This window comes from Lissotriton helveticus, chromosome 10 (assembly GCF_964261635.1).
Source record: "Lissotriton helveticus chromosome 10, aLisHel1.1, whole genome shotgun sequence".
Lineage (NCBI taxonomy): Eukaryota > Metazoa > Chordata > Amphibia > Caudata > Salamandridae > Lissotriton > Lissotriton helveticus.
In genome coordinates, this window is record NC_136071.1 from 335,390,450 (window position 1) to 335,405,696 (window position 15,247).

Genomic DNA, 15,247 nt, shown 5'->3' on the forward strand with positions numbered 1-15,247 from the left:
CGTTCTGTCTTCTCTGCTCCAACCCTTGAAGCCGAATCTTCTCCCTGTCATGCAGGGTGCGCCTAGAAAAGATCTTGCAAATAGAGCAGGTGTCAGGTACATGAGAGACAGGCAAACACAGAATACAGACTCTGTGTGCATCAGACTTGGCCTTCTTCTTACCACAGTCAGGAAACTTGTCAAACAGAGAAAGTATTTTGACAAGAAAACTGTAGGTAGAAATTCTGCCAAAAAAGCACAGCAGAAGGTAGGTAAAGGCCAAAGACGTCCAGTGAAACTGCAAACATCCACATACTGAATTAAATTTTGAATGGAATATAAAAAAAGGTAGAGCTCAATGCTCCAGGGTCCTGCTAGAAGATATATCTAATGAAGTGCTCCAGGTCCACGCACATGGGCGGGACTATTCACATGATTAGGACTATACATGGAAATCACCTACAAGAGAAACTGGGATAACAGCAACACCCTCCCCAACAAACACACCGATCCATGGTGGGGGAAACAAGACAACGGAACAGAGGCACACGAAGAATAAAGTGGAGAGGTTGGGCTACATGACATGAAACTTCACACACAATGGGAACCACAAACCGCGGGGTAAAGCAATTCAATCGCAAATATAATCCCCCAAATAGCCGGAAGGCTTCTTCACTCATTTCCCTCCTGCCTTGGAGAATGATCATGAATCCACTGCCCTGTGGATCCACGCTTTCTACATACTACAAGAGATACATCTGACTAAAAATGACTGCCTGGACCCACTAATGGGTTGACCAAGTGGTCTGCACTGAGTGGAACTGTTGTACCAAGGGAGTGGCCATCTTGACAAAAAACAAAAACACACCTGGAGGCAACCATAAAAGAAAATGTCTCAGACAAGACAGGGAGGGGGCTAATCAGCAATTTACAGTGACCATAGACTTTAAACGAATCAAAACCTCTGTCGCTAACACGCCAGAGGTACTACAAGTAGCAAAACTTCAACTAAACAGCTTAAGCTACCCTTCAGGCAACCCAGTAGCAGGATGGGAAAAATTTACGGCCGATTTTGCAAATCAATATTCAACTATTGTACGGCACTGTCCATCCGCTGGCTCTGGCGTTCTAAGGAAGATCTCAAGTACCCAGAAATCAGCCCTAAAAACCCACAAAAAGGAGATTAACAAATCGCTAAGACTGTTGAGAAAAAGCCCGGGGGACGGGGCTCTTCTTGCAAAACTTCATAAGCATCGGGCGGACCTCAAAAAATTGAAATGGGCAGTCAAAAGATCCAACGAAGATGACTTTTGGGCGAAACTTCACCACGATTCCAAGGGAAACAACAGCGCCCAGTTTTGGTCCTCAATAAACAAAATCATAAATCCAAAGAACAGCGGAATAACGTCCCATATAACCAAATCTTCCTGGGAATCTTTCTTAGACTCACACTTCAACCAACAGGTCGCCATAGCAAGTAAGACCCAGGTAGCCCCAGAAGGCCAACCGCCACAAAAAATAACAACATGGGCAGAAGCCGAATTTGGAACTACCGTGGTTTTACTCAAGAAACTAATATCGAAGGGAAGGAAAGACGGCGCAGCAGGGCCAAATGGCATTCCTCCGGCCCTTTTCAAACTTGAGTCAGAATACTGGGCAGAAACGCTGACCCCCCTCTACATGTCTGTGAGCCGATCTGGGTGCCTTCCTGCGTGGAGGGGCTCAATCATTTCACCAATTTATAAGGCAGGGGACAGAACACTGCCAAAAAACTACCGGCTGATAGCACTCCTGGATATCGAGGCCAAATATTTCGCGGGGCTCTTACTGACCCAACTGTGCAAAAGGGCAAAAAAATCGCAACATAATTCCACCCAGTCAAATGGGATTTTGTAGAGAAACGGGAACAACATCAAATCTGCTGGCAATTTCGCTACTTATCGACAAAGCAAGGGTGACCAAACAGGCTCTTCACCTTTGCTTTGTGGATTTCAAGGCGGCATTCGACAATGTCAACCGGGGCTATCTTTGGAGAAAACTGGCCTCTTGGGGGATCCCCTCGCCTCTATTAAACCTTCTGATTGAATTGCACACAAACACGTGGGTTCAGGTAAAGCTCGGTAACAGCACATACCTCTCCAGGCGCATTCCGACCACAAACGGCCTAAAGCAAGGGTGCGTTTTGGCGCCGACCCTTTTCAACCTATTTACAGCCGATCTACCACCTGCCCTAGAAGCTTGTAACGTGCACGCTCCACGCCTGGGGGGCAAATCGCTGCCCAGCATATCCTATGCAGACGATATGGTCCTGGTCAGCCACACGAAAGTAGGCCTTCAAAATCTTATCAACGCGCTGCAAGGATACACCGAAGCAAACATCGATAAGACCAAAGTTTTGTCCATAACTGGGAATAAAAAGCTGCACACTTGGTTCCTTGGAACAAAAGTTGTCGCAAACTGCTCAGAATATAAATATCTTGGAATCTTGGTCGATAAAGGAGGCCGCTTCTCCAACCAACTAAAGGCAATCAAGAGGAAAGGGATGCTGATAGCTACTACGCTTAAACAGCTAAAGTTAAACCTGAACGGTCCCACTCTTCTCCCACTGCTCCACGTGGCGCAAGTCAAAATAGAGTCATCCATCACATACGGCAGTGAGGCTCTAAGAGGCATAGACGCGAGACTGCTTGACACAACCATTGCAAAGGCCTACCAACTTCTCTTTAACCTGCCAACCTACACCTCACAAGCCCAGATCCGGTTAGAATTTGGACTGACCTGCCAAATGCTTGCAAGAAGAGGGTCATACATAAAGTGCTAGCAGAAAATAAAGAACTCGCCAGAAAACACACTGAACCATCAGTTATGGCAAGACTTAAGCAGCTCCTCCAAACTGCCGGTGAAAACATTTTTAGAGGAATCCCTGACTGTCACAGGCCTGAAAGAATTATGGGAAACTCCATTACCGCATGCGCAATTCAAGCATGTTGTAAACAAGTGCATAAAAAGACTATCGCATGTGGAAGACAAAGCTACCTTTTCTCACAGGCGTCACGCCTGGATGACTTTGTCCACATACAAATCGCTGGGGTTACAAGCATACGTTGGTCTGGGGTACGGCGGAAATCTAAAGAAGCCTTTTTAAAACATAGGCTAGGGATCCTACCAGCTATTCCACATTTACAACGATAGTTGAGAAGGGACTGTGGGACAAAATGCAGGCTGTGCGGTGCAGAGAATGAAGATTTTGAACATCTATTATGCACCTGCTCGAAGCTGAAAGAGGAAAGAGTAGCCCTGTTAAAAACTGCCTTCAATGAACAAAAAATCCACACATGCAGACAAGCCGTTCTCGCTTGTTTCGACCCAGGCCTTCCGCCATTAAATGGGAAGTTGGTCAAATTCCTGAAACTTTTGGAACTGAAACTAAAAAACCATGAAGTCGGCCCAGACCAGATTAATTGAACAATGGCCAAGACACCATACTATGATCACGCTCCCCTATCAAACTGTTTTAGCACTATTACCTTTTTTAACTAAAGTTTTCTTGTTTTTAAAACTTTTCTTATAATCTTTTCCCCGATGATATGAGCCATCAATGTATCTTTTGTAATGGTTTTATTTACCTTAGACAATAAAATTTACTTACTTACTTAGAGTGATACGATAAAAGTTATGCTCTAGATGGGAACTATGGCCCAAAAGTCAATGATATTGAACTTTTATAGACGGTCTTTTTAAACCCACTAGACCTTACTTCCCCAGTTATGTCAGGAGACTTCAACATCATACTAGGCAACACACTTGATTAATCCTGTAATAGAAAAGGGGATGGAAAAAAGTGGGGGAACAAACTTCAGAACAAAAAATATGGGCAGTCCTGTAGATTCGACTATTTCTTAACCAACCATTCCATAAGTAAGGAAATTCATGACATTAAACATCAACCAGCACTTCTAGAATACAACCCCTTATGCAAGACTGAACCAAGGAGATGAACTCTACAACACACTGAATTGTTAGACCAAGAGGGTGTGCATGCCCTGCGTTCAGATACAGAGGATTTATTTGGGGTGACCAACACGGTCTAAACCTGGTATGAGACTCTTAAGGCCTTCAAAAGAAAAAAAAGACATCAATTATAGCTTAGTATAAAAGTAGAATATAAACAAAGTAATCTGGGCGATTAGAGTCCAAAATGATAAATGTAGAGGAACAACTGCTAATGCAATGTTTAACGGTTAGTGAGAAATCATCACTAGAAACCAATTACAAGAGGAAAGAAATGAGCTTACCATGTGAATGGAAGTTAGGGTAAAGAAAGGATGGAAGGTCGGCAAGCTTGCTCCATTCGAATGTGGGGAGAATTGTGTGGAAAAGTAAATTTTGCCATGTTCTGTGTCCCTACGCGTCATCCAACATATGTTATCTGTGCATGATTAATATGCCTATGTATTCCCCATGTTCGATTAAAGACGCAATTACAGTTGTGTCCACCTCTAGTATGTCAGTTTCCAGTTCTCGTGAATACTACGAATATCAGGCCTATGTAAAGTTACGTTGCCACGTTTCTCAGTGTGCACGTTATTCCATTGTAAAGTCCCCGTTTCTAGGCCTCAAAAGGGCCCGGACACCAGATTCAGCTCCTGTCTCCTGAGCCTCGCTGAGGAGCGATACAGCCCCCACCTGTATCCTCGACCCTTCACTTACTTCCTGCCTCGCAGTGCCCGGCTCAGCCTGGCTCTGCCTCTGAGTCTGCCAAGAGTATGTTATGATTCCAGTTATCAGTTCAGTCCTCCTTCTCTGCATTCCTAAAGCTACTGAATCGCATCAATAGTTTCCGTCATTGTCTAGCCTTTACGTCTCCACGTTAGAGAAATACTGTATTAATGGTCATTTAATATTCTTCATCACGCACTACATGTAGAATAATGCATGCTCCAGTCTTAGAGTCTGTTAGCCTTTACCCCGATAACTTTTGGATTCTATCAACATGTTCTCTAAACATCAGATACTAGATACTGCTTAGGTACATGTCGCCCTGACTCTCCAGACTCTCCAGACTTCAGTCTCTGCTCCTAGCACAGAGTTCATAGCCCCCAGCTTCTCCTAGTAACACGTCATTGCCAGTTTGCGCGCACCATTAGGTCAGAGGTCCCGGCTCCTTAGGTAGCCCCCTCCATGTTTCCGCCCCATTCATGACATATTCTGTTACGTTTGCATCACATGTCTATGTATACGCCTCTGTTACACCCACTTTCACCCTTATCTTTCGCGACTGCTATTGACCACACCCACTGCTCCGCCTATCCTATGTACTGTAATGCAACTGTTTTAGTATATATGTTCGTGTATTGTTATTAAAAGTCAGCGCGCTCATCCCAGATCCTGCCCGGCAGCTGTCGGGGCCCCCCTGTCGAGCTCTGCCATCCTATTCCTGTGCAGGTTGTCCTGTTCCTGTCCTTTATGCTGTATTAAACCTGCAAAACTCCTACTACCTCGAATCTTGACTCTTATTTATTGAGCTATCTGTTATTCATTTATGCATTCAAAAAGAGAGGTATTATTTATTTATTTACCACAATTGAAGAAAGCTACTTGCATGGAAAACAAAAATGGACCAATTCAGACATATACAACAGGATGTGGGAGCACACCGCTGACCTCTCAGGCAAGGTTCGCCCCTGGCATTCTGGGAAATGCAGTCTCTTGTAGCTCGCTCTGATATTTTCTAGTATTTCGCCAAGGTTGGTGCAGATAGTGCTGATCTCTAGACACGGGTTTCTGGTTTATTAACCATCATCAGTAGAGAATACACTCTTGGATTTTGGGGTTTGCTGAGTTGGCTGCCAAATATTACATCAGGTCCGGTACCTCTCCCCGGCACACAGGTGCTTCATCCACGAGCTTGTCAGCTCAATGACTCACGGTAGTACTTTAAATAGACAACAGGATGTGGGAGCACACCGCTGACCTCTCAGGCAAGGTTCGTTCCTGGCATTCTTGGAAATGCAGTCTCTTGTAGGTCGCTCAGATATTTTCAAGTATGACTCACGTGAGTACTTTGAATAGACAACAGGATGTGGGAGCACACCGCTGAAGTCTCAGGCAAGGTTCGCCCCTGGCATTCTGGGAAATGCAGTCTCTTGTAGCTCGCTCCAATATTTTCGAGTATTTCGCCAAGGTTGGCGCAGATAGTGCTGATTTCTAGACACGTTTTTCTGGTTTATTACCCATCATCAGCAGAGAAAACAGCCTTGTATTTTGGGGTTTGCTGAGTAGGCTGCCAAATATTATATCAGGTCCGGTACCTCTCAGAGGCGCTCAGGTGTTTCATCCATGAGCTCGTCAGCTCAATGACTAATGGGAGTACTTTAAATAGACAACAGGATGTGGGAGCAAACCACTGACCTCTCAGGCAATGCGTGTGAGAGGTACCTGACCTGAGAAAGATGTTGGCAGCCTACTCAGCAAACCCCAAATTTGAAAGACTATAATCTCTACTGATAACAGTTAAAGAACCAGAAACGCGTGTTTACAGATCAGCACTATCTGCGCCAACTGTGGCGAAACACTCAAACACTCTTGAAGCAAGCAAGTAACTGAAACTGCATTAACCATAATGCCTGGGGCGAACCTTGCTGGGAGGTGAAGCGGTCTGCTCCCACCCCTGTTCCAATTCAGACATATAATAAGAGAAATAATAGATAATGAGAACCGTGTGCTGGTAACAAGCAGGATGGATATTAAAAAAGTTCTTCCTCAACTTTTTCGGAGAGGTGTACACAGAGTTTGGAAATGGCGAAATAAATGTCCAACTACTGGTTGGGTACAGACCTACCAGAAAACCTTCCTAATGCTCAAAATGTAGCTTTAAACCAAGACATTAAACAAAACGAAGTCATGCTGGCAAGTCCAGTAAGATAGAGGGATAACCGCAGGCCAGATAAGACTCCCAAATAAAATCTACGAAATACTGGGAGGAAAAATAACACCCATAATGACCAGACTAATCAGCGAAATCTTCAAGAATGGAGCTGCACAGACAACATCCTGGGAAGAAACAACAGTTACCCTGATTTTGAAACCGGAGAAAACCCTGTCTCCAGTGAGACGTACAAACCTATATTCCTTTTGAACAGTGATTACATCTTTACTAAAGTTTAGCAAACAGGCAAAACAAAGTAGTTGGTTCTCTGATACATGAAGATCAGAAAGGCTTTCTGTGAGGAAGATACCTACATGAGTTTGCTCAAAGGGTTAATCAGCACTATAGATCTTGCCACTGCCATTAAGATCCTACAGACAGTATTGACGCCAGATGCAAACAAAGCCTTTGATAGTCACCTGGAAGTACCTGAACACAGTATTGAGATCCAGTACACTAGGAGAAAAGGTTTACAGAACAACTCAACTAATTTACAAAGATCCATCTGCAAGAATTCCACTAAATGAGTTAATATCAGCATTCAAGAGATCAAGGGGCACAATTAAAGTATGCTCATTATCACCATTACTGTTCAACCTATACATTGAAATTCTGGCATGTACATTTACATAAATGTCTGGGATAACATGGTTTCTCTCTGTGCAAATGACCTTATGATCTATACAATAAGCGCTGATGATGGTAAACCCAGACAAGGCGACACTGCACATCTATTCTTGAATTTGAGGGCAGAGCCAGCTTTCACGCCAAAAAGTGTTATCTCCATCAAGAAATTCTGGGCATTCCTTCAAAAAACCAATGGAACACATACAGAGTGCCTGCAAAAGAGACCACAGGCTCCCAACTGTTGGGAAATTGAGTCAGTGGAATCTAGACAATGACATAACATTTGCATAACTGCATTCTGCCCATCCAGAACAAGTCATGCAAAGGAAACTTAAAGGCCCTACAGCAATGTCGATAGACCTTCCAATGCCTTCTCCCAAAGGTTATGGCAATATTGAGTTAAAAGGCAATAAGTATCCATGAAACACAGTGCCCAACTGCCTTAAGAGAAGACTTTCAGGACCACTGTATGAATCTGCTTCAACTCCCTGTTTGTAGAAGGGACGGATTTTGGATTAGATTTACAAGTGGAAGCTTGCATCACTAGGTTTTCAGGTATAGGGTTATGTATCAGAAACGTTTTTGTCACGAGCTGGCAATCTGCAGTATCTGGTAATGGGACAGTTAAACAGGGACAAACAAGATGTGGAGTGGGGTAGATTGGAGTGGAATGTAGTGGGGTGGATTAGGGTGGAGTGGTGTGGGGTAGACTGGGTGGATTAGTAGCTTAGATTGGAATGGAGTGGGTAGATAGGAGTGGGGCAATTGAAGTGGGGTAGATTGGAATGGGATTAGAGGGGCAAAACAAGCTCAGAATTGGAGGGCTCAGTCTGAAGGATCTCTGTAAGCAAACCGGTGTCATATTTTGTTCTATACGTCTGTTAGAGCCCCTACTCCCAGATATTTTGCATTCGCTTAGGCCATATACATATTCATGTATTTGCTATATCTGATGCACTTATTATCATTATTGTGAAATAGTGCAGACATATGCATTACATTTATAGTGTGTTTTGATAGCAAGCTTCTAATTGTTATCTTTATGTATTCATTTGAATAGTTGGTGCTTAGGAGAAAGCGTCATAACTTTATCCTTTGATCTAAGTGTGCAAGGGACTCCTCATGTTATTGCTACTATTTTACATCACAAGGTGTATCTTTCTCAAAATCAGAAGGTAAGGGAATTGTGTGGGTCACAACAAGTCTGTACCTTCCATTCAGAATTGTCAAGATGGTTCAAACCCGCAGTTGGCAAAGAGCCAAGAATGATATACTGTGCTGCTTTTGTCTTCTCTGACATCTCCTGCATAACTCACTGCTAGGATAAAATAAGCAACCTCTTACACGGTTCTAGTAACTCCCTCCAGACAACTTATTAAACTTTGCTCTATAGTCCCTTATCAACCTGTTGCTAATAGCTCAAATCCTACTCACTAGCCTAGTAATTGCCTTCTCTATATACCCTCTAATAGACTTTCAGTAGCCTAGCATCTATGGCCCAGTATCTCACTTGGATATCCTATTTTATAGCCATATGTCCATCCCCCACTAGATATTTGTGTTCCAGTCCACTAATCCTATTCTTTCTTCCAGGCCGGTATCCCTTCTCAGTAGCATATCTCTGTGATCCAGTGCCCTGCTTTCTCTTACCAAACCTTCTAAATTGACATTGCTCTTTTTCAGCCACATAGGCCTAACCCTTATGTTACTGCCATTTTTGGTCATACTACCACTAAATTAAAAAAAACACAGACATCAGAATGCACATACTCTGCAGTTGCTCTTCATTTGTTAATTAATCTGAACCACTTATGACACCACATTCTGTACCTGTTGCAGTCGCTGATTCCACAAAGGCTGTGCTGGCAGAGATAGTAGCTGGTCCACAACCCCAGTCTCTCTGTACCTCATGATCTTCTTAGTCTGAGGGGCCAGATCTAGGGAGGTGATCAGGTCAGAATAGTCTGTCACCTGGGTGAGGATTTGTCTGTCATCCAGATGCCCGGCACTGTCCACAAGATTCTGATTTCTGCTGTATCGTGCCATTTTTGCTGTAGAGATAAGAGAGAATTGCTTAGAAAACGGCCCGTCCAACCCGGAGGCAAAGAAGCAGAATTCAAACTCAATCTCAGAACCATTATTCTTTGCAGGTCCCAATAATGATAGGAGAAGAACACTCATAGAAGGTTTACCTCTCTACAATTATCAATATTCTTCTAAATGTCTCAATGAGGAACATTAACTCTGAAACAAGACTGAGCTACTCAAACTCTGGTCACAAACCGCTTCTAATTATTTTTGGAGGCTTATGTGTTGTAGTGTAGTTCCTATATTCCCAATAGGCTCTGCGCATTGGAATAATATATCCTATAGATGTGACGTAGGACATAGGTCGACTAGGTCTCTATCGAATATAATAAACTTAATTGTGAGTGCCAGCTAACTCGGAGGTCACTAGAAACTTTCTCGAATAAACAAGAAGGGATTAGTTTCTGACAACCGCATAAACATGAGAACTTTGTTTCCCCAAGATAAAACTGATCTTCAGAGTCGTGGAAACAATAGATAGATATCTCACTCAGTCAATCGTGCATGCTTCGTTTCATCAGAGGTGCAGAGAAAAAGGGAGACTGGCTTTTTCAATAAAAGCATTTATTGAACAGTCTTCTTTCTCATGCAAAAAAAATGAACTGCTACAATCGTATAATGCGTACAGAAAGAAGAGTATTATAAAATAATACTGTAAAAGCATGGTATGGTTTCGAAGCCATAAAATACATACATAAATAACAAAGACTAAAAGTACTCAACTGGTGCTTCTAAAATACGCCTACCCCAAATGTACCTAACCTAAGTCTAGTACGAGGGAAGAAGTAAGTATGTGTTTAGTTTCTTTGCCAAGAATCTATCCAAGATTTCTCTTAGGGTCTAATCAGCTCCGTACCTTGGTTTAGAATGAAAGAGGACAGGTATCTCCGTCTCGGGACTCGATTTCCCAACACCCCGCGAGGGGAGCTTGGAAACACTGGAGCTGGATTCTCAGCGAGAGAAAGGCAGCCTCTCTGTCAGTGCGTCAGCTGGAGGGTCGGCTTCCTTCAGCACTTGCTGTAGCGAGCTGCGTCGGGCAAGTAGATAGTCGAACTGCTCTAAACCACCGTGTGTTTGCTAGGGCAAGTTTGGGCATATTTATACCTTGAAGGTGCCTGGTTTCACGTAAAGTCGGACAAAGAGAACGTCACCAAGGAATCCCAAGGGAATGGTAGTTTTTTTTAAATGCCATGATTTCTAGGACAAATCAATATTCAAGAAAGGGGATGTCCCTGACTGCTGAGGCCGAGTTTTCCAAGAAATCGGTGTGGCTTTTTGGAACTAGTGGAAGTAGCCATGCCGTATTTGGACTGGATGGGTTATGTCTAAATATGGTTATGATTTCTATGCCTATATAAGGGTAATGTGAATTATACCTATATAAGGGCATGATTCGGGAAAATTACACTAGGGTCCTAAAACGCTATACAATACCCACACCACTTTATTATGTTCGATATTACTAAAAACTAAGCAAAAACATATCTAAAGCATGTGGTTACAATCCCACCCAAAATACAATCGAAATGGTTGCACACAAAAATGAGCATTTGTGCTGTACGCATTTAAAAAAAGCAATATTTGCATTCAAAGCATGTAGTGTGACATAGGAAAAATGCTTATCAGAATGAATAATGAAATTACATTTATGAAATAGCTCTTAAATACAGAAGAAAGGTCGAGACCATTCCATGATAGAATATATAAACTGTTTTGATTTTGATCAAGGTTATATATTGTCTGTTGGAAGTGTTCAAAGAATTCTTGTTCTCTAAGAATAGTTCCACTTTAAGCAGATTACTTTGTGCCCCCAAAAAAGTTTAATTTTGGAAAAAGTCAAATCGTAGAAAAAAAGAGTTCTTAAAGGTGGAAGTTTTGTTTTGAAAAAATGAAGGTCGAATACAGAGTCCCATAGAACACTGTGTGCTAACTTCAAAAGTAATTCTCGTTGTTTGGAGAAAACGTTAAATCCTCTAAGCTGGTAAAGAAATTGTCTACCATAGTAGGTGAAAGTTGGACCACCTCGTTTAGCAGATCAATTGTACATAGATGAGAAGCATCGCTGTCAGCGTCAGTCGCATTAGCAATGTTCACAGCAGATGGTACCTGTGTGCCTGTCGATCCACGTATCTCACCGTCAGCAGACTGCGTCTGTGAGATCTCAATGAATACCGTCATTAGGATTGGTAGCCGCTGGGGGCAACACAATGCATGGGCCGTTACCGAACCAAGCAGGGTATCAACATCCATTGGCAGTGCTGATAGAAGCATTAGACAGACGTCCAACACACATTCTTCTCCACATAGCAGGCACGTAGAACAGGTAAGCTGCAATCTTGCCAGACTGGTCTGAATGATAGGAACCATGTGGTATTCAGGTCCCTTAGACGAGCCAGGCCCACGATCTGTATCATGTGCTCATGCCACTTCACTGCCAGGAGAGTGTTCTCAATGGTAATATGGTGTCGTTGTTGACCAGACTTGCCATATCGGAGCAGGAGAAATAAGAATAATATTCCTGCTACGAGTCCCAGTGCCGCCGAACACAGAGTGCACGAAGTTTGGAAAAATGCTGAGGACTGCTTCAAAAGGTGCTAACAGTCTCGAAAAAATTGTCTTAAATACATGTACAATACCACTGGTATCAGACATTTTTTAAGATGCTGCCTAACATTTCCACGAAATGTATGGGGCAGTTTGTTAAAAATAGGGTATGTATCTCTGCAGAGGACCTTGCAACTTGCAGATCATACGACTCTTTGGACGAGGTCAGTGGCACAGTTTTTTGTAAAAGAATTTCTATCATTCTGCTTACAGTATCAATTCGAATAGAAGAAATGTTCAGTGAAGGCCATAGCGACGACTCCCAGTCTGTCTTAGCTTTAGGAAACAATACTTGCATACAACAAGTGACCCTGGCTGACACACTTACGAGATAGGCAATTCCTGGCATCATTCCACAACAGCTGTGATCATTCAACATTATGTAGCTCCCATTGGAAAGCTGCATAAAAATTGGATCTATCACTGCTGCCGGAGAACCTTGCAGGTGGCAGGATAAGTTGGTCGAAGAACCATCACAGGCTCCGTGTAAATTAATACCCTGACATAAAAGTGTACCGCTTAGTGCGCGGTTACATTGTGTACCACTAAGAAATACTTCTTTTCCCCCCACTCCAACATTTGTGTGTGTATGGTACTTCCCAGGTTGTCTTTATGTATTCTTTACCCAACCTTTCATACAGGCCTGCTGGTATGTGTTTCAAGCAATACTGAAACTGGAAAATCGTCACTGGCAACGTAATAGTGCCATGTATTATCCATTCTATGGCTGGTTTCTCAGAACAGTCAATGGTAATCGTTCCAGTTTTTCTATGCTCAGCACCGTATAGTCTGCTCCCCTTTGAGCCTAAGAGATTTGTTTATCTGTAAGGTTAAATCCAGTAAACAATGACATGGTGTTGATTAAACGCCAGGGCACACAGCCTGAACGAAGATTTTGTAACGTCCAGCCTAGCAGCATTATAGAACGCAATTGAGACTGTCCGTGTTGTAACATTAGCAAGTACTGTTCCATTATGTCTATGGGAGAGGATACAATGCTGTCCAAAGAATACATTCTGGATGACAGAGTCGTTAACCCATTGTCCACTACAGAGTGCTTTCTCTAAATTAATACGATCAATTTCTCGTATTCGTTCTGCAGTTTCCATTCGCGTGACTTTCCATGCTTCATTATAAGCAGCATAAATACCGGCGTATATGAAACGTTTATGAGGACCTAGTAAAAAGTCTCTCAAATCAAGTGTTGTTTAACCTCTGTAAGTGTGGATTTTTGTAGCCATCAGAGGCATAGTTTTCCTACGCTTTATGTTGTTACTATCCCTGGATGTTGTCTCTGGGCATATCTTGGATCCGGCCTAGTTACTGTGAACCCTTGTGTCTTGTTCAGGAATCTATCTTGACAGTTATTCGTGTCTGTCGGCCAGATTAACTAATTTTTCCAATCAGGATCAGTTCTGTTTTTAAGTAAAATCGTTTTTACGTAGACCCCTCCCTCTGAAGAGTTTTTGCTATCAGCTGTAGGTACAGGTATGGATGGTTTGTTTAAATCTTTTATCTTGGCTAGGCCAAGACAGGATGTTTGTTGAACAGTGTCATTCAAAAACATTATTTGCTCAGGAATAATCCAGGCTTGGAATAACGCTTCTACTCCCTGCACTTGCCAGTCTTTTGAGCCCCAGACATTGTTTGTTTCTATGTTGTCACTCCAAAAGTCAAAGCCTAATGAGGACCGCTGGGCATAAAAGGCTGCTGAATAAATTTGCTTTGTATTTGTTAACATACTTTTCATTCCTGTCTTATTAACGTTTTTAAGGTAAAATGTTTCCGAATTTGTGGTGTTAAAACCTGAGAAGTATGGAAATGTATATTAGAATGTTTTTGAGCTACCTTTTGGTGGCGTTGGACAATGTTCCCATTGATTGAACTTATAAATATTCCTAGGGTTTGCAGATTTGTGCAAGTAATGATTACCAAAATGATTATAACAATACATTTGTGCATAATCCGATGAACCTTCTAAGTATTCATGTTTTGTGAATTTAGCAGACATCTCTAAATCAGACATCATAGTATTAACAGTCTCAAAGCCCCAATCATCAGAAAATGTGCTGGGTGAAACAAAGTCACTCAAGGAAACCTTGAATTGAAGTGGAATCTTCAGCAGCTCGGCAGGACCATGAATGTCATAATCAGTTATGTCCCATGCTATACCAACAGGTATAGGAACAGCTGTGATGTTCACTGATGTCAAGTCTCTTTGTTCACGATTAGATGATTTGTGTGGCTTCAGGAGCAAGATAATGTTCTTACTTGCTATGTCCTTTTTACTATGTTTTCCATCTATCAGCATCCCCAAAGTTAATACCATGATTAGCCAAAGTAGGAGAAAAAGTACACCAAGCACAATCCAAAGTTCAACCCATGGTGAAACTAGATATGTTTTTTTCAAGTTGATGAAGAAGTTCTGTTATTTGTTTTTTAAATGTTTAATTTGCTGACGTCGTTTCAGGCTCACTGGGATCCTCAGAACACGTATCAAAGTTGATGAAATAGCCAGAAGCAGTTCTGTCAATTGTTGGAATTGCATCAGGATTATTTGAAATCGTTGGGTCTCACTGATCTTTTCTCATATTAGTTTAGTCAGCTGCTACATCATTGTAGACGGGAGTGTCTTGACGAACTGTAATTTGGGTCTCAAGAGGCACAAGTTCCATAGCTTTATTGCTTAGTCCTTCTTTTCTCACTGCAGATTCTTCAAAGGTGATGAGTCTCTCAGTTTGAACCTCTTGGATAGTAGCAAGATTTGGTCTTCTCCTACATCTTTGGAGTCCATTGGGCCTACTACTTATTATCGGACACATGATGTGGTTTTACCAGGTCGAATGATACAAACGGGTTCTCCTTTCTTTCAGCAAGGGGCGGCAGTAACACTGTTCTTGATCCGTGGATTTCTAGCACAGGTACTGGTTTTCTGTAAGAAGGCCCAAATTCCTTCTTAACCGCGATCTTTTCTCTGACTAGATCCCCAATCTTTGGAATCCAGACAGGCCTTGCTGGGAC

General features: G+C 42.4%; 1 protein-coding gene across 3 annotated transcripts in view; it reads right to left on the reverse strand.

Annotated features, from left to right (window-relative positions):
• Window positions 1–15,247, reverse strand: part of LOC144783784 (uncharacterized) — a 528,515-nt gene that overhangs the window by 368,968 nt on the left and 144,300 nt on the right. For all 3 annotated transcript variants that reach the window (XM_078662482.1, XM_078662480.1, XM_078662481.1), the window contains one exon: window positions 9,365–9,585. In XM_078662482.1, the coding sequence (XP_078518608.1) occupies window positions 9,365–9,585 (221 nt within the window). The remainder of the gene's footprint in view (window positions 1–9,364; window positions 9,586–15,247) is intronic.